General features: G+C 42.6%; 1 protein-coding gene across 2 annotated transcripts in view; it reads left to right on the forward strand.

The window, feature by feature from the left end:
- VWA5B1 (von Willebrand factor A domain containing 5B1) overlaps nucleotides 1-25437 on the forward strand; it is a 254817-nt gene that overhangs the window by 126420 nt on the left and 102960 nt on the right. For both annotated transcript variants that reach the window (XM_088466310.1, XM_088466311.1), the window contains exons 4-6: nucleotides 15952-16171; nucleotides 17722-17852; nucleotides 18450-18581. In XM_088466310.1, the coding sequence (XP_088322436.1) occupies nucleotides 15952-16171; nucleotides 17722-17852; nucleotides 18450-18581 (483 nt within the window). The remainder of the gene's footprint in view (nucleotides 1-15951; nucleotides 16172-17721; nucleotides 17853-18449; nucleotides 18582-25437) is intronic.

A 25437-nucleotide genomic window follows, 5' to 3' on the forward strand; every position in this document is an offset into this window, starting at 1 on the left:
TGTATGTTTGCTATGTGTGTGTGAATGAATGTATGTATGTATGTATGCTGTGTGTATGTTTGCTATGTGTGTGTGAATGAATGTGTGTATGCTGTGTGTATGTTTGCTATGTGTGTGTGAATGAATATATGTATGCTGTGTGTACAGTATGTATGCTGTGTGTATGTTTGCTATGTGTGTGTGAATGAATGTATGTATGTATGTATGCTGTGTGTATGTTTGCTATGTGTGTGTGAATGAATATATGTATGCTGTGTGTACAGTATGTATGCTGTGTGTATGTTTGCTATGTGTGTGTGAATGAATGTATGTATGCTGTGTGTATGTATGCTATGTGTGTGTGAATGAATATATGTATGCTGTGTGTACAGTATGTATGCTGTGTGTATGTTTGCTATGTGTGTGTGAATGAATATATGTATGCTGTGTGTATGTTTGCTATGTGTGTGAATGAATATATGTATGCTGTGTGTATGTATGCTATGTGTGTGAATGAATATATGTATGCTGTGTGTACAGTATGTATACTGTGTGTATGTTTGCTATGTGTGTGAATGAATATATGTATGCTGTGTGTACCGTATGTATGCTGTGTGTATGTTTGCTATGTGTGTGTGAATGAATATATGTATGCTGTGTGTACAGTATGTATGCTGTGTGTATGTTTGCTATGTGTGTGTGAATGAATATATGTATGCTGTGTGTATGTATGCTATGTGTGTGAATGAATATATGTAAGCTGTGTGTACAGTATGTATGCTGTGTGTATGTTTGCTATGTGTGTGTGTGAATGAATATATGTATGCTGTGTGTACAGTATGTATGCTGTGTGTATGTTTGCTATGTGTGTGAATGAATGTATGTATGCTGTGTGTATGTATGCTATGTGTGTGAATGAATATATGTATGCTGTGTGTACAGTATGTATGCTGTGTGTATGTTTGCTATGTGTGTATGCTGTGTGTATGTTTGCTATGTGTGTGTGAATGAATATATGTATGCTGTGTGTACAGTATGTATGCTGTGTGTATGTTTGCTATGTGTGTGTGAATGAATGTATGTATGCTGTGTGTATGTTTGCTATGTGTGTGAATGAATATATGTATGCTGTGTGTATGTATGCTATGTGTGTGAATGAATATATGTATGCTATGTGTACAGTATGTATACTGTGTGTATGTTTGCTATGTGTGTGAATGAATATATGTATGCTGTGTGTACAGTATATATGCTGTGTGTATGTTTGCTATGTGTGTGTGAATGAATGTATGTATGCTGTGTGTATGTATGCTATGTGTGTGAATGAATATATGTATGCTGTGTGTACAGTATGTATGCTGTGTGTATGTTTGCTATGTGTGTGAATGAATATATGTATGCTGTGTGTACCGTATGTATGCTGTGTGTATGTTTGCTATGTGTGTGTGAATGAATGTATGTATGTATGTATGCTGTGTGTATGTTTGCTATGTGTGTGTGTGAATGAATATATGTATGCTGTGTGTACAGTATGTATGCTGTGTGTATGTTTGCTATGTGTGTGTGAATTAATGTATGTATGCTGTGTGTATGTTTGCTATGTGTGTGTGAATGAATATATGTATGCTGTGTGTACAGTATGTATGCTGTGTGTATGTTTGCTATGTGTGTGTGAATGAATGTATGTATGTATGCTGTGTGTACAGTATGTATGCTGTGTGTATGTTTGCTATGTGTGTGAATGAATATATGTATGCTGTGTGTACAGTATGTATGCTGTGTGTATGTTTGCTATGTGTGTGTGAATGAATGTATGTATGCTGTGTGTATGTTTGCTATGTGTGTGAATGAATGTATGTATGCTGTGTGTATGTTTGCCATGTGTGAATGCATGCAAGCTTGTGTGTACAGTATGTATGCTGTATGTATGTTTGCTATGTGTGTGTGAATGAATATATGTATGCTGTGTGTACAGTATGTATGCTGTGTGTATGTTTGCTATGTGTGTGAATGAATATATGTATGCTGTGTGTACAGTATGTATGCTGTGTGTATGTTTGCTATGTGTGTGTGAATGAATGTATGTATGCTGTGTGTATGTTTGCTATGTGTGTGTGAATGAATGTATGTATGCTGTGTGTATGTTTGCCATGTGTGAATGCATGCAAGCTTGTGTGTACAGTATGTATGCTGTGTGTATGTTTGCTATGTGTGTGTGAATGAATATATGTATGCTGTGTGTACAGTATGTATGCTGTGTGTATGTTTGCTATGTGTGAATGAATGTATGTATGCTGTGTGTACAGTATGTATGCTGTGTGTATGTTTGCTATGTGTGTGAATGAATATATGTATGCTGTGTGTACAGTATGTATGCTGTGTGTATGTTTGCTATGTGTGTGAATGAATATATGTATGCTGTGTGTACAGTATGTATGCTGTGTGTGTGTATGTTTGCTATGTGTGTGTGAATGAATGTATGTATGCTGTGTGTACAGTATGTATGCTGTGTGTATGTTTGCTATGTGTGTGTGAATGTATGTATGTATGTATGTATGCTGTGTGTATGTTTGCTATGTGTGTGTGAATGAATGTGTGTATGCTCTGTGTATGTTTGCTATGTGTGTGTGAATGAATATATGTATGCTGTGTGTACAGTATGTATGCTTTGTGTATGTTTGCTATGTGTGTGTGAATGAATATATGTATGCTGTGTGTACAGTATGTATGCTGTGTGTATGTTTGCTATGTGTGTGTGAATGAATGTATGTATGCTGTGTGTACAGTATGTATGCTGTGTGTATGTTTGCTATGTGTGTGTGAATGAATGTATGTATGTATGTATGCTGTGTGTATGTTTGCTATGTGTGTGTGAATGAATATATGTATGCTGTGTGTACAGTATGTATGCTGTGTGTATGTTTGCTATGTGTTTGTGAATGAATGTATGTATGCTGTGTGTATGTATGCTATGTGTGTGTGAATGAATATATGTATGCTGTGTGTACAGTATGTATGCTGTGTGTATGTTTGCTATGTGTGTGTGAATGAATATATGTATGCTGTGTGTATGTTTGCTATGTGTGTGAATGAATATATGTATGCTGTGTGTATGTATGCTATGTGTGTGAATGAATATATGTATGCTGTGTGTACAGTATGTATACTGTGTGTATGTTTGCTATGTGTGTGAATGAATATATGTATGCTGTGTGTACCGTATGTATGCTGTGTGTATGTTTGCTATGTGTGTGTGAATGAATATATGTATGCTGTGTGTACAGTATGTATGCTGTGTGTATGTTTGCTATGTGTGTGTGAATGAATATATGTATGCTGTGTGTATGTATGCTATGTGTGTGAATGAATATATGTAAGCTGTGTGTACAGTATGTATGCTGTGTGTATGTTTGCTATGTGTGTGTGTGAATGAATATATGTATGCTGTGTGTACAGTATGTATGCTGTGTGTATGTTTGCTATGTGTGTGTGAATGAATGTATGTATGCTGTGTGTATGTATGCTATGTGTGTGAATGAATATATGTATGCTGTGTGTACAGTATGTATGCTGTGTGTATGTTTGCTATGTGTGTATGCTGTGTGTATGTTTGCTATGTGTGTGTGAATGAATATATGTATGCTGTGTGTACAGTATGTATGCTGTGTGTATGTTTGCTATGTGTGTGTGAATGAATGTATGTATGCTGTGTGTATGTTTGCTATGTGTGTGAATGAATATATGTATGCTGTGTGTATGTATGCTATGTGTGTGAATGAATATATGTATGCTATGTGTACAGTATGTGTACTGTGTGTATGTTTGCTATGTGTGTGAATGAATATATGTATGCTGTGTGTACAGTATGTATGCTGTGTGTATGTTTGCTATGTGTGTGTGAATGAATGTATGTATGCTGTGTGTATGTATGCTATGTGTGTGAATGAATATATGTATGCTGTGTGTACAGTATGTATGCTGTGTGTATGTTTGCTATGTGTGTGAATGAATATATGTATGCTGTGTGTACCGTATGTATGCTGTGTGTATGTTTGCTATGTGTGTGTGAATGAATGTATGTATGTATGTATGCTGTGTGTATGTTTGCTATGTGTGTGTGAATGAATATATGTATGCTGTGTGTACAGTATGTATGCTGTGTGTATGTTTGCTATGTGTGTGTGAATTAATGTATGTATGCTGTGTGTATGTTTGCTATGTGTGTGTGAATGAATATATGTATGCTGTGTGTACAGTATGTATGCTGTGTGTATGTTTGCTATGTGTGTGTGAATGAATGTATGTATGTATGCTGTGTGTACAGTATGTATGCTGTGTGTATGTTTGCTATGTGTGTGAATGAATATATGTATGCTGTGTGTACAGTATGTATGCTGTGTGTATGTTTGCTATGTGTGTGTGAATGAATGTATGTATGCTGTGTGTATGTTTGCTATGTGTGTGAATGAATGTATGTATGCTGTGTGTATGTTTGCCATGTGTGAATGCATGCAAGCTTGTGTGTACAGTATGTATGCTGTATGTATGTTTGCTATGTGTGTGTGAATGAATATATGTATGCTGTGTGTACAGTATGTATGCTGTGTGTATGTTTGCTATGTGTGTGAATGAATATATGTATGCTGTGTGTACAGTATGTATGCTGTGTGTATGTTTGCTATGTGTGTGTGAATGAATGTATGTATGCTGTGTGTATGTTTGCTATGTGTGTGTGAATGAATGTATGTATGCTGTGTGTATGTTTGCCATGTGTGAATGCATGCAAGCTTGTGTGTACAGTATGTATGCTGTGTGTATGTTTGCTATGTGTGTGTGAATGAATATATGTATGCTGTGTGTACAGTATGTATGCTGTGTGTATGTTTGCTATGTGTGTGTGAATGAATGTATGTATGCTGTGTGTATGTTTGCTATGTGTGTGTGAATGAATATATGTATGCTGTGTGTACAGTATGTATGCTGTGTGTATGTTTGCTATGTGTGTGTGAATGAATGTATGTATGCTGTGTGTATGTTTGCCATGTGTGAATGCATGCAAGCTTGTGTGTACAGTATTTATGCTGTGTGTATGTTTGCTTTGTGTGTGTGAATGAATGTATGTATGCTGTGTGTATGTTTGCCATGTGTGAATGCATGTAAGCTTGTGTGTACAGTATGTATGCTGTGTGTATGTTTGTTATGTGTGTGTGAATGAATGTATGTATGCTGTGTGTATGTATGCTATGTATGTGAATGAATATATGTATGCTGTGTGTACAGTATGTATGCTGTGTGTATGTTTGCTATGTGTGTGTGAATGAATATATGTATTCTGTGTGTACAGTATGTATGCTGTTTGTATGTTTGCTATGTGTGTGTGAATGAATGTATGTATGCTGTGTGTATGTTTGCTATGTGTGTGTGAATGAATATATGTATGCTGTGTGTATGTTTGCTATGTGTGTGAATGAATATATGTATGCTGTGTGTATGTTTGCTATGTGTGTGTGAATGAATATATGTATGCTGTGTGTATGTATGCTATGTGTGTGTGAATGAATATATGTATGCTGTGTGAATGAATGTATGTATGCTGTGTGTATGTTTGCTATGTGTGTGTGAATGAATATATGTATGCTGTGTGTACAGTATGTATGCTGTGTGTATGTTTGCTATGTGTGTGTGAATGAATGTATGTATGCTGTGTGTATGTATGCTATGTGTGTGAATGAATGTATGTATGCTGTGTGTATGTATGTTATGTGTGTGAATGAATATATGTATGCTGTGTGTACAGTATGTATGCTGTGTGTATGTTTGCTATGTGTGTGTGAATGAATATATGTATGCTGTGTGTATGTATGCTATGTGTGTGTGAATGAATATATGTATGCTGTGTGAATGAATGTATGTATGCTGTGTGTATGTTTGCTATGTGTGTGTGAATGAATATATGTATGCTGTGTGTACAGTATGTATGCTGTGTGTATGTTTGCTATGTGTGTGTGAATGAATGTATGTATGCTGTGTGTATGTGTGTGTGAATGAATATATGTATGCTGTGTGTATGTTTGCTATGTTTGTGTGAATGAATGTATGTATGCTGTGTGTATGTATGCTATGTGTGTGAATGAATATATGTATGCTGTGTGTACAGTATGTATGCTGTGTGTATGTTTGCTATGTGTGTGTGAATGAATATATGTATGCTGTGTGTACAGTATGTATGCTGTGTGTATGTTTGCTATGTGTGTGTGAATGAATGTATGTATGCTGTGTGTATGTATGCTATGTGTGTGAATGAATATATGTATGCTGTGTGTACAGTATGTATGCTGTGTGTATGTTTGCTATGTGTGTGTGTGAACGAATGTATGTATGCTGTGTGTATGTTTGCTATGTGTGTGTGAATGAATATATGTATGCTGTGTGTACAGTATGTATGCTGTGTGTATGTTTGCTATGTGTGTGTGAATGAATGTATGTATGCTGTGTGTATGTATGCTATGTGTGTGAATGAATATATGTATGCTGTGTGTACAGTATGTATGCTGTGTGTATGTTTGCTATGTGTGTGTGAATGAATGTATGTATGCTGTGTGTATGTTTGCTATGTGTGTGTGAATGAATATATGTATGCTGTGTGTACAGTATGTATGCTGTGTGTATGTTTGCTATGTGTGTGTGAATGAATGTATGTATGCTGTGTGTATGTATGCTATGTGTGTGTGTGAATGAATATATGTATGCTGTGTGTACAGTATGTATGCTGTGTGTATGTTTGCTATGTGTGTGTGAATGAATGTATGTATGCTGTGTGTATGTTTGCTATGTGTGTGTGAATGAATATATGTATGCTGTGTGTACAGTATGTATGCTGTGTGTATGTTTGCTATGTGTGTGTGAATGAATGTATGTATGCTGTGTGTATGTATGCTATGTGTGTGAATGAATATATGTATGCTGTGTGAATGAATGTATGTATGCTGTGTGTATGTATGCTGTGTGTGTGAATGAATGTATGTATGCTGTGTGTATGTATGTTATGTGTGTGAATGAATATATGTATGCTGTGTGTACAGTATGTATGCTGTGTGTATGTTTGCTATATGTGTGTGAATGAATATATGTATGCTGTGTGTATGTATGCTATGTGTGTGTGAATGAATATATGTATGCTGTGTGAATGAATGTATGTATGCTGTGTGTATGTATGCTATGTGTGTGTGAATGAATATATGTATGCTGTGTGTACAGTATGTATGCTGTGTGTATGTTTGCTATGTGTGTGTGAATGAATATATGTATGCTGTGTGTATGTTTGCTATGTGTGTGAATGAATATATGTATGCTGTGTGTATGTATGCTATGTGTGTGAATGAATATATGTATGCTGTGTGTACAGTATGTATACTGTGTGTATGTTTGCTATGTGTGTGAATGAATATATGTATGCTGTGTGTACAGTATGTATGCTGTGTGTATGTTTGCTATGTGTGTGTGAATGAATATATGTATGCTGTGTGTACAGTATGTATGCTGTGTGTATGTTTGCTATGTGTGTGTGAATGAATATATGTATGCTGTGTGTATGTATGCTATGTGTGTGAATGAATATATGTATGCTGTGTGTACAGTATGTATGCTGTGTGTATGTTTGCTATGTGTGTGTGTGAATGAATATATGTATGCTGTGTGTACAGTATGTATGCTGTGTGTATGTTTGCTATGTGTGTGTGAATGAATGTATGTATGCTGTGTGTATGTATGCTATGTGTGTGAATGAATATATGTATGCTGTGTGTACACTATGTATGCTGTGTGTATGTTTGCTATGTGTGTATGCTGTGTGTATGTTTGCTATGTGTGTGTGAATGAATATATGTATGCTGTGTGTACAGTATGTATGCTGTGTGTATGTTTGCTATGTGTGTGTGAATGAATGTATGTATGCTGTGTGTACAGTATGTATGCTGTGTGTATGTTTGCTATGTGTGTGTGAATGAATGTATGTATGTATGTATGCTGTGTGTATGTTTGCTATGTATGTGTGAATGAATATATGTATGCTGTGTGTACAGTATGTATGCTGTGTGTATGTTTGCTATGTGTGTGTGAATTAATGTATGTATGCTGTGTGTATGTTTGCTATGTGTGTGTGAATGAATATATGTATGCTGTGTGTACAGTATGTATGCTGTGTGTATGTTTGCTATGTGTGAATGAATGTATGTATGCTGTGTGTACAGTATGTATGCTGTGTGTATGTTTGCTATGTGTGTGAATGAATATATGTATGCTGTGTGTACAGTATGTATGCTGTGTGTATGTTTGCTATGTGTGTGAATGAATATATGTATGCTGTGTGTACAGTATGTATGCTGTGTGTGTGTATGTTTGCTATGTGTGTGTGAATGAATGTATGTATGCTGTGTGTACAGTATGTATGCTGTGTGTATGTTTGCTGTGTGAATGTATGTATGTATGTATGTATGCTGTGTGTATGTTTGCTATGTGTGTGTGAATGAATGTGTGTATGCTGTGTGTATGTTTGCTATGTGTGTGTGAATGAATATATGTATGCTGTGTGTACAGTATGTATGCTTTGTGTATGTTTGCTATGTGTGTGTGAATGAATATATGTATGCTGTGTGTACAGTATGTATGCTGTGTGTATGTTTGCTATGTGTGTGTGAATGTATGTATGCTGTGTGTACAGTATGTATGCTGTGTGTATGTTTGCTATGTGTGTGTGAATGAATGTATGTATGTATGTATGTATGCTGTGTGTATGTTTGCTATGTGTGTGTGAATGAATGTGTGTATGCTGTGTGTATGTTTGCTATGTGTGTGTGAATGAATATATGTATGCTGTGTGTACAGTATGTATGCTGTGTGTATGTTTGCTATGTGTGTGTGAATGAATGTATGTATGCTGTGTGTACAGTATGTATGCTGTGTGTATGTTTGCTATGTGTGTGTGAATGTATGTATGTATGTATGTATGCTGTGTGTATGTTTGCTATGTGTGTGTGAATGAATATATGTATGCTGTGTGTACAGTATGTATGCTGTGTGTATGTTTGCTATGTGTGTGTGAATGAATGTATGTATGCTGTGTGTATGTATGCTATGTGTGTGTGAATGAATATATGTATGCTGTGTGTACAGTATGTATGCTGTGTGTATGTTTGCTATGTGTGTGTGAATGAATATATGTATGCTGTGTGTATGTTTGCTATGTGTGTGAATGAATATATGTATGCTGTGTGTATGTATGCTATGTGTGTGAATGAATATATGTATGCTGTGTGTACAGTATGTATACTGTGTGTATGTTTGCTATGTGTGTGAATGAATATATGTATGCTGTGTGTACCGTATGTATGCTGTGTGTATGTTTGCTATGTGTGTGTGAATGAATATATGTATGCTGTGTGTACAGTATGTATGCTGTGTGTATGTTTGCTATGTGTGTGTGAATGAATATATGTATGCTGTGTGTATGTATGCTATGTGTGTGAATGAATATATGTAAGCTGTGTGTACAGTATGTATGCTGTGTGTATGTTTGCTATGTGTGTGTGTGAATGAATATATGTATGCTGTGTGTACAGTATGTATGCTGTGTGTATGTTTGCTATGTGTGTGTGAATGAATGTATGTATGCTGTGTGTATGTATGCTATGTGTGTGAATGAATATATGTATGCTGTGTGTACAGTATGTATGGTGTGTGTATGTTTGCTATGTGTGTGTGTGAATGAATATATGTATGCTGTGTGTACAGTATGTATGCTGTGTGTATGTATGCTATGTGTGTGAATGAATATATGTATGCTGTGTGTACAGTATGTATGGTGTGTGTATGTTTGCTATGTGTGTATGCTGTGTGTATGTTTGCTATGTGTGTGTGAATGAATATATGTATGCTGTGTGTACAGTATGTATGCTGTGTGTATGTTTGCTATGTGTGTGTGAATGAATGTATGTATGCTGTGTGTATGTTTGCTATGTGTGTGAATGAATATATGTATGCTGTGTGTATGTATGCTATGTGTGTGAATGAATATATGTATGCTATGTGTACAGTATGTATACTGTGTGTATGTTTGCTATGTGTGTGAATGAATATATGTATGCTGTGTGTACAGTATGTATGCTGTGTGTATGTTTGCTATGTGTGTGTGAATGAATGTATGTATGCTGTGTGTATGTATGCTATGTGTGTGAATGAATATATGTATGCTGTGTGTACAGTATGTATGCTGTGTGTATGTTTGCTATGTGTGTGAATGAATATATGTATGCTGTGTGTACCGTATGTATGCTGTGTGTATGTTTGCTATGTGTGTGTGAATGAATGTATGTATGTATGTATGCTGTGTGTATGTTTGCTATGTGTGTGTGAATGAATATATGTATGCTGTGTGTACAGTATGTATGCTGTGTGTATGTTTGCTATGTGTGTGTGAATTAATGTATGTATGCTGTGTGTATGTTTGCTATGTGTGTGTGAATGAATATATGTATGCTGTGTGTACAGTATGTATGCTGTGTGTATGTTTGCTATGTGTGTGTGAATGAATGTATGTATGTATGCTGTGTGTACAGTATGTATGCTGTGTGTATGTTTGCTATGTGTGTGAATGAATATATGTATGCTGTGTGTACAGTATGTATGCTGTGTGTATGTTTGCTATGTGTGTGTGAATGAATGTATGTATGCTGTGTGTATGTTTGCTATGTGTGTGAATGAATGTATGTATGCTGTGTGTATGTTTGCCATGTGTGAATGCATGCAAGCTTGTGTGTACAGTATGTATGCTGTATGTATGTTTGCTATGTGTGTGTGAATGAATATATGTATGCTGTGTGTACAGTATGTATGCTGTGTGTATGTTTGCTATGTGTGTGTGAATGAATGTATGTATGCTGTGTGTATGTTTGCTATGTGTGTGTGAATGAATGTATGTATGCTGTGTGTATGTTTGCCATGTGTGAATGCATGCAAGCTTGTGTGTACAGTATGTATGCTGTGTGTATGTTTGCTATGTGTGTGTGAATGAATATATGTATGCTGTGTGTACAGTATGTATGCTGTGTGTATGTTTGCTATGTGTGTGTGAATGAATGTATGTATGCTGTGTGTATGTTTGCTATGTGTGTGTGAATGAATATATGTATGCTGTGTGTACAGTATGTATGCTGTGTGTATGTTTGCTATGTGTGTGTGAATGAATGTATGTATGCTGTGTGTATGTTTGCCATGTGTGAATGCATGCAAGCTTGTGTGTACAGTATGTATGCTGTGTGTATGTTTGCTTTGTGTGTGTGAATGAATGTATGTATGCTGTGTGTATGTTTGCCATGTGTGAATGCATGTAAGCTTGTGTGTACAGTACAGTATGTATGTATCCTAGCTGAGGTGCTCACTTCAGGGTATTTAACCCCTACTAATAGCCATCCAATAAAAAAGCAGCACTCCCAGACTGATAATAAATCAAAAAAAGACCGAGCTTTACTTGTGCAACGTTTCGGGGTTCCCCCCTTCTAAACGCTGCACAAGTAAAGCACGGTCTTTTTTTGATTTATTATCGGTCTGGGAGTGCTGCTTTTTTATTGGATGGCTATATATATATATATTGGAAACCCCCCCTTAAAAATCCTGCGTTTGCCACTGGGGGGAGAGGGTTAGGTTTAGCGCACATGGGGGGGACTTAGGTTTAGGCAGCGGGGAAGGGGGGATTAGGGTTAGGCACTCGTGGGGGAGGTTAGGGTTAGGCGCCCCTAAGGAAGGTTAGGGTTAGGTTAGTATATACTTACCTGAGGACGATCAGGATTTCCAGCGCTGACGGGCTGCCGCTGCCGGGATCTGTCCATCTGTCGTGCTGCCGGGAATCGCATGGCCGGTGGTATTTCATACCGATTCCAGCATTTGAGAGGGGGGGTGCGTATTCTTGGCTGCCGTCCAGATGTCCTGCATAAAGGGCAGAGATGGATAAGTGTAGCAGGCATGGGGAGGAGGCAGAATGGGTACAGGTGTGAGCGAATGACCGATAGAGGGGGAGGCCTCAGCGTATTGGTATACCTGCTGGCCATGTCGGGTTGCAGCCAACCGGGAACAGTAGAACCTTATTTATGCTAATTGCTAGTAAGTTTCTGACCAAGCTTGTTACAAAAAAAACCTGTTTTGTGTTAAAGTGTTGCATTGCATACACCCAGAAATATTGTCATTTTTTTAAAAAAAAACCTTTTGAATAAACTTTTTCGATTTTGATCAATTTTTGTATTTCAGGGTCTAAATCATATATTTGATGATTTTTTTACATAATTTTTTTCAAAGAAAGTCAAAAATCATCTGTTAGTAAATGTGGGATTTAGGGGTATATTTACTGAAGGTCCATTTCAGTCGATTTTTTTTTATTTTTTATTTTTTTTTATTGCTGTCGGCTCGATATTTGGTGGATTTTGTGTTTCAGGGTCACTGTAAATCACACATTCACTTAAAAAAATGATCTCTGACAGTTTTAAAAAAAAGATGTCAAAATTCATCTGTTAGTAAATGTGTGATGTAGACCCTGTAACACAAAATCGAACAAAATCTTCTAGTAAATATATTCCTAGGTCCCAGGTCAAGCGCTCCATGGACCTACGAAGAGAAAAAAAAGACAAAACCTATTGTTCAGTGAATCACATGCTGTTATGATTGCCAGTGACCACCCTTAGTAAGCCCACTAAAACTTCAGGCCACGAGGTCTTCCACCAATAACAACCGCCCGTTGTTCCCTTAGAGATAATAAACCCACCGGTACTTAGGCTGCCGCCTGGACTTACTGCTCGGACTAGTAGCAGCTTACAGCGATGTCAACTGGAATTCTGAGGTGAGAAGAAGGAGTTAATATAGTAGGAGAGATGCAGTTTTGGAAGCCGATGATGTGGGGAGTCGATGGTACGGCAAATGTGCCGATGAAGCAGGCAAAGGTGCCGATGGTGTGGCAAAAGCCTTTAGTAGATAGGTAGTATGATATGTTGTGGCTTTGAGAGCCGATGGTGCGGCAAACATGGCAATGATGCAGCTTGTGTGCCGATGGTGCGGCAATAGCCGTTATTAGATAGTTAGATTATATTTTTGTGGCTTTGAGAGCCGATGGAGCGGTAAACATGCTGTTGATGTGGCTTGTGTGCCGATGGTGCGGCAATAGCCGTTGGTAGATTGACAGGTAATATGTTGTGGCTTTGAGACCCAATGGTGTGGCAAATGTGCCGATGATGCTGCTTGTGTGCCGATGGTGCGGCTTTTTGTGCCGATGGTGTGGCAATAGCTGATGGTAGATAGACAGGTAGTTTGAAGTGAATGCTGCTGCTTGGAGAGCCAGTGACAGCTTGGAAGCTGTTGATGCGGCAAATGTGCCGAAGGTGCGGCAAGAGCCGATGGTGGAGGAGTGAATGGTTGGTGCTGCGGCTTGGAGAGCCGATGACAGCACAGTGGTGTAGGTGCGGCTTGGAAGCCGTAGAGGAAGCTGGAGAGCTGGTAACAGCACGCAAATATGCTGAAGATGCGGCAAGAGCAGATGATAGCAAAGTTAGTAGATCCTAGGACAGCTCGGCGGTGTAGGTGCGGTTTGGAGAGCCTAGGACAGCACGTCTGAGTCGGTGCAGCTTGGAAGCCGTAGAATAAGCTTGAGAGCCGGAGGTAGCACGGAAGCTACTTCGGGAGAATCCAATTCTGTAACAGGAAGAGGACCAGAATGCCGAACATGCCGCCAAGCCGATGGGACTCACAGATACGCTATAGTCGGCGAGGTGGAAAAAGTTCAATGAGTACAAATAGGAGGAAGCACAAATCACGCAGCACTGTGGACGACACGTCACTTCCTGAGGCGTGCCGATCGCCTAGTGACGGGAGAAACTGGAGTAACCTCGTCTTGACCGGGTAACCTGCTTGAAGGAGACAAGTCGTGACTGCGACTTGTAACACATGCCTGCAGATAGGCCTGGGGCCGGGTACTTTGTACCCACCCCTCCCGGCGCCTCCGCAGACTGCAAAAGGATTGGTGGTAGAAAAACGACCACAGCTGCCACCATCGGCTCAAAAACACTTGAGGCAAGAAAATGTGCAAAAAGGGTTTAGCCATCGATTTGGATTTCACATGTCCGACCTGTATTGTAATATAGAGAAAAATACGGTCACAAGTGTGACGCATTTCACACAAGAATGCACGTAAAACCAGGAAAGAATCGCGGGAATTGGATAGCGCAAGGTAAAAAAAAGTGGTTTATTGAATAGTCCCAATTACATTAAATGTAGTAGATGTTTAAGACAATTTTATTTTTATTTTGGATAAGCGGATCGTTGAGCGACAACAGTAGAAGAAGTGGTAACGAGAGGCTACAGCCAAGGCACCAATTAAGCTTTGGTCTAATTATATAAAGGAAAAAGTTAAAATTTTTTTATTGCAGAGTATTAAAGCTCTCTCCAACTATGTGAAATGAGACATCTGTTTAGGACATACAGATAAAGGGTTTGTTGAAACTAGACTGAGTCGGACGCGGATACGGCTGTGTCTTTTGTCACAGTTGCGTCTTCGGCTAATCCTAACATGGCGGTCAATTTTCACACAACTGAGACGCCCGCTTGCAGCGTCCATAGACAGAGCATTTCGGTCACTGTGAGACACTGTCGCTTTCAGCGACATGCACGCACCAAGACCGCGCCAACTTCGACACGCTACTGCGGCCTCCCTGGAATGCCCACTAAAACTCACAGACCCTGCGTCCAAATCTGTCCTGCGACTCTGAGCGCAAACAATCGGGACTCATTCGCTGATTTAAAGCATCGGTCTGACTGTGTGCTGCACCGATACTGCGTCCCACTCAGAGTCAGTGACTATGCCCAATCGCAGCCGGTAACAGCGCCGCCTTCATGTTGTATCAACCTATCAAACAGCAACTTTATCGCTGTATTATAATTAATATACTCTATGGATTTATAATGACTTAGGACGTTAAAAAATCTTAATTATAAGCAGGTCTAAAAAATTTTAATACAAAAATTAATTCAAAAATTTAGACGTAAATATATTTGTAAACTTAAAATCGTACTGTTATAACTTCCAGTTATATTGAGGATTTTACAGTATAATGATGCTGAGTGTTCATTAAGCATCGATGTAAATCTGTTATTGGCTGTGATGGAGTTTAGTCGGTGACAAAGGCCCTGATTCAGACCCACTCGCAAGCGGCTGTCCGCTCGCAAGTGGGTCGATGTTGTGCACTGCGCATGCGCACGACGGCGGGAGCTCCGTCGTGCGCATGCGCCAGACGCGACGAGCGAAGGACTTTCCTTCGCTCGTTGTGTCTGATCAAAGGGGGCGTGCTGTCGATGTTAATTGACAGCACGCCCCCTTTGGTGGGCATGCTGGGGGCGTGCCTCCCTGACGGGGGCGTTCCCAAGGGAACGCCTACCGTCAGAAGCCGGCCCCACTGACATCACTAGTGATGTCAGTGGGAGTGATTTTGGCTCTGATAGAGCCAAAATCACTCCGGGCCTTGCGGTTGAAAAACTCAACCGCAGGCTCCGGCTCGCAGTGGCGATGGTCGCGATGGTCAAGACCATCGCGGCCATCAAACTGCACGCTCGTATAGGCTGTGGGTGGTGACCCACAGCTATACGAGCGTCCAGGAGGACGCTCCATAATTATGGAGGGCGGCCCTTATTCAGAGCGTGCACTCTGCTCAGAGCGTCCGGCTCTGAATGAGGGCCAAAGTTCTCTGTATACCCAGCAGTGGCAGCAGCATCACCTACAGGTAGCAATCAGGTACTGCAGATCTAAAGTTATTATTTTTTTTAAAATGAATGAAATCTTTGCCTGTTATAACCGCAGTGATACCTGTGATATCTCCATGCTGGTCCTGGGAGACGCCGCTCTCTGTCTGTGTCTGAATTTGTTCCTCTTATCCTGTTACACAGGGCGGATTCTCCTGGATGAAGATTTGGAAAGAATCATTTTTGTGGCCAACCTTGGAGCAGTGCCAGCCCAGGAGAGTATATCCGTGCTGATCAGCACATCCTCCGAGCTCCCCACGCTCTCCAGCGGGGCCGTCCGAGTCCTTCTCCCTCCGGTTTGCGTCCCCCGAGTGTCACACTGTACCCCGGATAGCACCCTGGCAGCACTGACCCCCCTAAGATTGTAAGAATGATATGATTGTTACACACTGTACTAAGTTGGCATTTTATTGATCAGAGGTATACTACATCTGGGTCTCCTGCTGTGGTTCTATAGGATACCACCGTAAGACTTATTCTGACACTAATGGCGCCACCTACAAATATACCAACACTGGGCCTGATTCAGAGCCGCTCGTAAGCGGCCACTCATTCGCTCCGAGCGATGTTCGCACAACTGCGCATGCGTATGGGTCGTAATGCGCATGCGCCAGTCATTGAGGTCGGAAATCGAGCGCTCGCAAAATAGCGAGGGCCTGCTAATTTGAGTGACAGGATGAGGCGTTTGTGCGTGGTAACAGGGCAAGATGCTTGAAAACGGGGAGTGGAGATCCGAACGCAGGCGTGCCAAACAGTCAAAACGGGCGTTTTAAGGGTGTGCATAATTAACAAAGCAGTGTCATCGACCACGTCACTTGGTTGTTTCTTAGCCTGAATTGTTCGCATGATTGCGGTAGGAAAATCCAACCACAAGGACTGCGAGCAGTTCAGACGCCTTTCGATGTACTCGATTAATCTAATAAATAGCGGAGATGACGTAGGATGCGAACGGCCAGGGGGCATCTTTACAAAATAGCGAGCGCATGTTTCGTTCGCTCGCTCAGACATAGAGGCGTCAACAGACCGCAAAGAGCGAGCGCTCAATTTAAATAGCCGACCCCTTTTTCTGAACGAGCGAGCGCAAATAGCGTCCGGCTCTGAATCAGGCCCACTATACAGTCCCTCTACCTTTTAGAAGGAGAGTTACACAACACATGCCCCACTTTAGTCCACAGGCAATTTCTTTACTGCTTTGGGCCTCTCATCTATAATCTTGGTTAGATTACATAATGCAGATTTATACCCCGACACCAAACACACTGCGCATAGACAGTAACACACCGCATCGCGGATCAGGCTAAGACCCGCTTGCAAGATGCGTACGATCGCTCCCAGCGTACACAAATTCGGCTAAGTGACGGCATGACAGGCGATCGTACGGCAAGGCAGTGGCACGCCCACTATGTCTTGGCATGCCATCGCTTTGTGTATGTAGACCCCACCAGCCATTCATTCGACGCCCACTTGCGCACGTCATCTCCTGGAAGTGCTTGTAACCATTGATACATTGAGCACCATCGGATGCGATCGCAGTGCTTAAGGTTGCATTTACCCTGCCGCAAGCACTTCAGAGTGAGAACCCACCAAGTGACGTGATGCTGCCTCTTAATTATGTACACCTCTGAAACGGCGTTGAGGCACTCAGGCACGCCTGTGTTCGCACCTCCACTCCCCTGTTTCCAGTGGTCAGCCCCTGTAACCACCCACAAACGGCCTCTCCTGTCAATCACTGTACTGGGTAGTCTATACGCAGCGATCTAACGCATCCTGATCTCTCGCATTGTTTCGTGCATGCGCAGTTAGCAACTATCGGCCAGCTACCAGCGTTTGCATCATAGCGAACGGGTCTGAATCAGCCCCAAAGTAGTTGCTGGTTATTGGTAATTTAGAGTCGGATTTGGTGTTTGTTCCTAGGAGAGAGGTCGGACTGTCGGGAGGTAGCAAGAAGCTCTGTCTGGCAACCTTACTGGAGACAGAGGCCGTAAACTCCATAGAGTATGAACTCACCTTCCACTTGGAGATCCGAGCACCCTACCTTTTAGCAGGTAAGTGGCTGTTGTGTAGAGACAGGAGTGGACCACAAGAAGAGATGATGTCATAGATAGACGTTCCCTCAGCCATTTGGGGACTTAACTATACGTAGAAACTGATAGAACCCCTATAGAGATCATTGGAAAAGAAGAGTATTCACTGCGCTAGGTTCTAGGCTAAATCTATATCAGAAAAGGTATCGATATTAGTTACACTTTATCTACAAAATAAAGAACACAATATGATGCATAAATTGATACATAAATGATACCAAACAGAAACACAAATAAGCAATATAAAAACACAATGTAAAAAATATAATGTTTACAAATCGATTGCTTGTGTACACATGCTTATATTCTTGTACAAGTTCCAAATGTGTGCGTGTTCTCTTTAACATGCTTAGTAAGTGTCCAGGGGGTATAAGTGTCCGGGGGGGGTATAAGTGTCCAGGGTACTAAAGGTAAAGGCAGCCTCAACTACAGGCAGCAACATCCTGAACTAAAGGTAGATACAACATTAACATAGGGGGAATCATTGTGTACTACAGGGTAGAGACAGCCTGAACTACAGATAGAGACAGACCAAAAAATACTCTGTTTATATTACAGGTGTTGAGAGTCCCACCCATGAGATCCGAGCTGACGCTGATCCTTCAGCTCCGTCTGCCAAGAGCATCATGATCACACTAGCAAACAAGCACACGTATGACCGCCCGGTGGAGATCCTCATCCATCCCAGCGGTAATGGACATCTCTGAGATACATTCAGTGGTTGGGTTGTAGAATGATTTGAGGGGCCGGGGGATGAGGAAATGTTTCCTATGCCAGATAAGTAGAGCGGACTGATTTCATTGTACTAATATTCCTTCTATTGTTCTCACACAACATAGGATTAGGCTAGGGGAGGGGAGGGTTAGGATAAGGCTAGGGGAAGGGAGGGTTAGGATAAGGCTAGGGGAAGGGAGGGTTAGGCTAGGGGAAGGGAGGGTAAGGGTTAGACTAGGGGAAGGTAGGGTTAGGATTAGATTAGGGGAAGGGAGGGTTAGGCTAGGGGAAGGGAGGGTAAGGGTTAGGCACCCCCGGGGGGAGGTTAGAAATAGGCACCCCCCCCAAGAGACTTAGGTTTAGGCTGCGGGGACGGGGTTCGGTTTAGGCACTTAGGGGGGTTAGGGTTAGGCACTAGGGGGGGGAGGTTAGGGTTAGGCACTAGGGGGGGGAGGTTAGGGTTAGGCACCCCCCCGGGAGTGTTAGGGTTAGGCACCCCCGGGGGGAGGTTAGGGTTAGGCACCCCCGGGGAGACTTAGGTTTAGGCTGCGGGGACGGGATGGTTAGGTTTAGGCACTTAGAGGCGGTTAGGGTTAGGCACTAAGGGGGGAGGTTAGGGTTAGGCACCCATTGGGTAGGGTTAGTTATACTTGCCTAAATCCCATGTCGGGATCTTCACTGCTGCCGGTCTGCCGGCGTGGGGATTCATACTGATTCCCTAGGTACACCTGTGCAAATTGTCACTCCACCACAATGGACGGTCTTTTTACACTTAGTAAATGCGTCTCACTGCGAATACAACGGGCGGTTGGTACAGTATATGTAAGAAGACGTACAAAGGCATCGGGGATGGACATTTATTGTATCAGATGGAATCTTGGGCATGGAGATGAGACATCTGAGGGGAATCATTTAAGCCGTTTAGCTTTCCTCTTTGAAGTCAGTAAAGCTGGGTACGCACTGGGCGATGTTTCGGCCATTTAATCAAATGTTGAGCGGGTGTATTGTGAGCTGCGATATGTCCGATACATCTGCAAGTATATCGGCGCATTTGGCTGTGTGTGCAGACGGTCAGCCGACAGGGACCGCCAGTGACTGACAGCTCAACATGACGGGCAAATTTAAATGCCTGCCTAGTTGCGATGTCAGGGAACACACATCGAGCGGTAAGTCTTTATAGCTTACCTGATCGGCCGATGTGCCTGTCAGAGGATCCGTCTGTACAGCTTTAGAGATGATTACATGGTGGGCAGTGTAGAGAGGGTGGATTCCAGAGGTAAGAACTAGTAGAGGGGAATGGCTCTGGGGAGGGAGGAAAGACCGTGGGAAGGGGTCAGTAATAAGTGGGGCACAGCATATATAGAATTACATTTAGCTGAGAAGTTAGGATGAGCATTGGGAGGTTACCGGATATATGACGCAGGATGGGTAACCAAGGCGAGCAACCCGGATGGCGCAGCAGATGTTTCATTAGATTCTCAGATTTTTATTGATGACATGAAATTAATGTCTGATTAATCAGCCCCGACGGGTCTCAGTGGCCCCATTGCTGTGCATCCCGCACGAAGACCAATCTTATTGTCTTGTTTGAGGCGTGTGCGTCATTGCGGGCGGATGTGACAGATGTTATTTACCAGCCCGCGTTACATTGTGTCACTGGGGGTGGAAGTGGGGAATAATTTATTGCGCTTACATAGAATGTTATATTAGACTGAATTATAGATAAGGATTTATTGGAAGTGCCAGGGCTTTATCAGGTTACATTTATATAGAATCGGGGAGCTCCTATCTCTCCAGAGATAATCACGTGATTTGCATCTAATTACTGTGAAAGTTTCTGCTGCCTTAAAGACTAAAATAAGAAATAATCACAGACCTTACATTCATACAGTACGTGCCTACTATCGAAAAAGCATGTCAGGGAGATTGTGAAAGCAGCACCTATGAGCGCGGTGGTAAAGTGGGCGTGTACTGAGGGGCGTGTCATATAATTGCCTTACATCCACATGTAAATGAGCCCCAGAGCAGTTATAGTAAGATCTATTTGTTGATGAAAACACACCGATATAATACAGAAAATGCATCTAGCCATAGGGATCATTGTGCCTTATACCTAATGCTGGGAAATGATACTAATACATGTAGCCATAGGGATCATTGGGGTAGATGTATTATAGTGGCACGTTAAGTGCCGCTATAACGCTTCCTGCTTCGCCTCTTTACCGAGGCGAAGCAGGAAGCACTACCAGTGAGATGTGTGAACATCTCACCGGCCGGAGAGGGGGAGCGTTAACTGCCCCCTCCGGCGCTACCCGCTACAGACCACATCGCATCAGCCTAGTGCTGATGCGATGTGTGTCAGGCCCGGCCGGCTCCAATGAGCATGCGCGGGATCTCGCAAGTATCGCGAGATCCCCGCGTGCAGCCCTGGAGCAGGTAGCCGCCACAGCAGGGACAGCGCTGTCCCTGCTGTGGGGATAGGCTAACGCCAGGCTGTAGCTGTCGATAACGACAGCTATAGCCGGCCGAACGGTCAGACGATCTGACTGTTCGTACATAGCCCAGGCTGTCGGCGCTGCTATCTTGTAGATAGCAGCGCCGATAATGACAGGGGCGCATAGCTCCCCTGTCATTTACCGCCCAGACCCCCGATCATACATCGGGGAGAAACGGTATCAGCGCACTTAACGTGCGCTGATACCGTTTCTGGGCTTCATACATCTACCCCATGGTGCCTTATACCTAATGCTGGGAAATGATACTAATGATCCCATTTGAACGTATGTACGAGGGTTGTTCAAAAAGTAATGCCTAAATGCTCACAACTCAAATTGTATTATAGATACAGATTTGAAAATTTGCAGTAAAATACTTTGAAGTCTTAGTAACAGAATGACTCTACTCAAAAAATTCACCATCTGCCCTCAAACATTTTCTCCACCTCTCAACCCAAGCTGTGAATCCACTTTGGAAAATTTCCAGTGGTTGGTGTTTGACCCAGGAACGTAGGGCGTTTTTAACAACCTCTATGTTTTCAAAATGTTGACCCCGGAGACAGTATTTGAGAGGGCCAAACAGATGAAAGTCAGGAGGGGCCAAATCAGGACTGTATGGTGGATGTGGCATTATTGCCCACCCCATTTTGGCAATGGCCGCAGATGTTGCCATCGAAGTGTGAGGTCTGACATTGTCGTGGTGTAAGATGACATTTGACAGTGGAATTGTTGACCTTTTTTTGTGGATGGCTTCTTTCAGCTTCTTAAGTGTAATAATGTATTGATCACTGTTGATTGATTGGTTTGGTTCCAAGTAATCGATGAGAATAACACCTCGGCAATCCCAGAAGAATGTGGCCATAACTTTGTTTACGGATCGCTGTGATTTAAACTTTTTTGGCCTAGGTGAACATTGGTGTTTCCATTGCTTTGATTTGGCCTTAGGGCCTGATTCAGAGCTGATCGCTATTAGTGCTCGCTCGTTCAGAAAAAGGGGGTGGCTATTCAAATGAACCGTTCGCTCCTTGCGGTCTGTTGCCGCCTCCATGTCTGAACGAACGAACAAAACATGTGGTCGTTTATTTGAAAAATACACCCCCTGGCCGTTCGCATCATACGTCATGTCCGCTATTTATTAGATTAATCGAGTACATCGAACAGCGTATGAACTGCTCGCTATTCTTGTGGTTGGTTTTTCCTACCGCAATCTTGTGAGCAGTTTTGGCTAAAAGACACCCAACTGACGTGGTCGATGACGCTGCTTTGTTAATTATGCACACCCATAAAACGCCCGCTTTGACCTTTTAAGCACGCCTGCGTTCTCATCTCCACTCTCCGTTTTCAAGCACCTTCCCCTGTTACCACCCACAAACGCCTCCTCCTGTCACTCAAAATAGCAGGCATTCGCTATCTAACGAACAAACTATTTTCGGCCGCACAGACTGGTTCGCGCATGCGTATTATAAACCGTACGCATGCGCAGATGGGCGAACATCGCTCGGAACGAGCGTACTGCCGCTTACGAGCGGCTCTGAATCAGGCCCTTTGTTTCTGGGTCATAAAGGAATACCCAGGTCTCATCTCCTGTAATTACATTTTCCAAAAACATCTCAGGGTTGGCTTCAAAGTTGGTCAAAAGGTCATTGCTCACTTCCACCCTCTGGGCCTTATGATCCCTGGTTCATTGCTTTGGAACCCACTTAGCACACACTTTATGATATCCCAAATCATTAATTAGTGTTTCTACAGTGCCATGGCTACATTCAAGGTCATCACTGACATCTCTGATGGTCACACGATGGTCTTTCTGAATCATGGCATTGACTTTGTGTCGGTTCTCCGCTGTCACTGCAGTTGATGGTCTGCCACCACGAGGTTTGTCGCACACGGACGATTCTCCGGATTGAAATCGCTTCATCCACCTTCTGACATCGCTATAGTCACTTGTCCGCTCATCATACACTTTGTTCAGTCTTCTGTGGATTTCTGTAGCACTGCAGCCTCCTTTTTCCAGAAATTCAATGACGGTTCTTTGTTTCCTCTTGGATTCCATGGTATTTCTTGGACTACCTAAACAAAAATACATATATAGCTAGCAGACATATTGAACTACAAACTGACAAAGGGCCTGATTCAGACCCACTCGCGAGCGGCTGTCCGCTCGCAAGTGGGTCGATGTTATGGACTGAGCATGCGCACGACGGAGGGAGCTCCGTCGTGCGCATGCGCCAGACGCGACGAGCGAAGGAAAGTCCTTCGCTCGATGTGTCCGATCAAAGGGGGCGTGCTGTCAATGTTGATTGACAGCACGCCCCCTTTGGTGGGCGTTCCGGGGGCGTGCCTCCCGTCAAAAGCCGGCCCACTGACATCACTAGTGATGTCAGTGGGAGTGATTTTGGCTCTGATAGAGCCAAAATCACTCCAGAGCTTGCGGTTGAAAACCTCAACCGCAGGCTCCGGCTCGCAATTTCGATGGTCGCGATGGTCACGACCATCGCGACCATCAAAATGCACGCTCGTATAGCCTGTGGGTGGTGACCCACAGCTATACGAGCGTCCAGGAGGACGCTCCATTTTCATGGAGCCCGGCCCTCATTCAGAGCGTGCGCTCTGCTCAGAGCGTACGGCTCTGAATGAGGGCCAAAGTTTCAAATAAAAATTGCATATTATTTCAGAGTTATGAGCATTTAGGCATTACTTTTTGGACAGCCCTCGTATCTCTATTTTTCTTTTTTTTATATAACAGCTTCATAATGGGGGTAATGTGCAATCAGGGAGATTGCTAGGGGTACATTTACTAAGCTGACGATTTCTAGTCTATGTCATCCGGGATCAATCTCGGATGACATCGTCCGTATTCATGTGTGTTTTTTTTCAAACAGGTTTCCGAATTTACTAAGCTGCCGATTTGGTCGCATTCGTGTTTGTTCGATGGTGTATGCATTCGCAACCATTCGTAATTTTCATTCGCCTTTTGCGTTCGATTTTGATCATCTTGGCCGAACATGGCAGGATTTTGCATCCGTTCCTATTGTCCCAATGCGTACGCAATCACTCTAACTCGGCCGATTTCGCAAGTTCCGGAAGAGACTGTGCGTGATTGGTTTAAAAGTGTCGTGCGTGTGGGTGGCGCACATTAATGTATGGTGTTCGGTTGCTATTGTGTAATGTCATGTTTTCTTGTTAAATTAAAAACTCCGGGTACTTACAGATGTGTCCACATACATCTATCCTCCGTGCGCTAAAAGTCGCGCTACACATAAGGCGGGAGCTCCGTGTGTCTCGGTTGCACCGAGCGTGTGACTTTTTATTATCTTCAAGTGCCTCTTATTGGGACTGCGATGCGAAGAGGTAGCACAAGCAGCTTATACTGTTTAAAATGCTATGCATTTGCCTATATGATATGCATGCCTATATTCTGTGAGCAAAAGCTGCTTGTGCTACCTATTCGCATGGCTGTGTGAATAAGACTCTTCTGAAGGGAAAAAACACACGATAAGACGCACAGCGCTACCGATCCACGGCATGGCACAACTAGAAGGGTTTTTAAGGCACAAGGAGCCTATAGATGCATGAGGACCCAGCTGTACAAGTATATTATCAGTACATTGGAAAAAGGGAATAATGGTTGATATACTCACCGCTGAAGTGCTCCTGTAAAACGAGACCTGCGCAGCCTCCGTGGTACTTGCACAACCTGCTGACCATGCTCAGTTTCATGACCTTGGTTTATTCCAGCCTGGTGGCAGAGACTCAATCAGGGTTGCGTACCCTCCCGATTCGGGCGGGAGCCTCCCGATAAACGGGTGCAGCTCCCGCCCCCCCGGAAAGGCAGGCAAGCCTCCCGCCTGCTGCCGATCCCCCCCGCCAATACCTGTTAAACCCCCGCAGCTGACGCGATTCACGCTGAATCACGTCATTTTGGCCCCACCCTCCTGCTTCACAATGCCAGTTTTTTTGGCATTGTGTAGCGGGGGCGGGGCCAAAATGGCGCAATGGCGTGGTCACGCCCGCAAAACATCAACTGCTCGTCTGGCCATGCCCCCTTTTGCCGGCCACGCCCCCTGTCCTGCCGATCTGGCTGCTCCCTCCCGGAAGGAGCAGCCAGATAGTCGGCAAGTATGGGCTCAAGTATCTCACAGCCCCCACAAGCGCTCCATCCAGCACAGAAAACTCTGCCATGCTTTCTTTCCTTTTATAACAGGAGAGAAGTGTATGCATGTGCTTAATCACCTTTTATAGGCCACAGAATTGAGTTGTCAGTGATGGTTAAGTATGTTCAGATATCAAAGCAAAAGGCTGCCGAATTGGATCGATGGTCTATTTGTTCGAACACA

Source organism: Taudactylus pleione, unplaced genomic scaffold, assembly GCF_031769625.1.
Source record: "Taudactylus pleione unplaced genomic scaffold, aTauple2 ptg002751l, whole genome shotgun sequence".
In the NCBI taxonomy this organism is placed as follows: domain Eukaryota; kingdom Metazoa; phylum Chordata; class Amphibia; order Anura; family Myobatrachidae; genus Taudactylus; species Taudactylus pleione.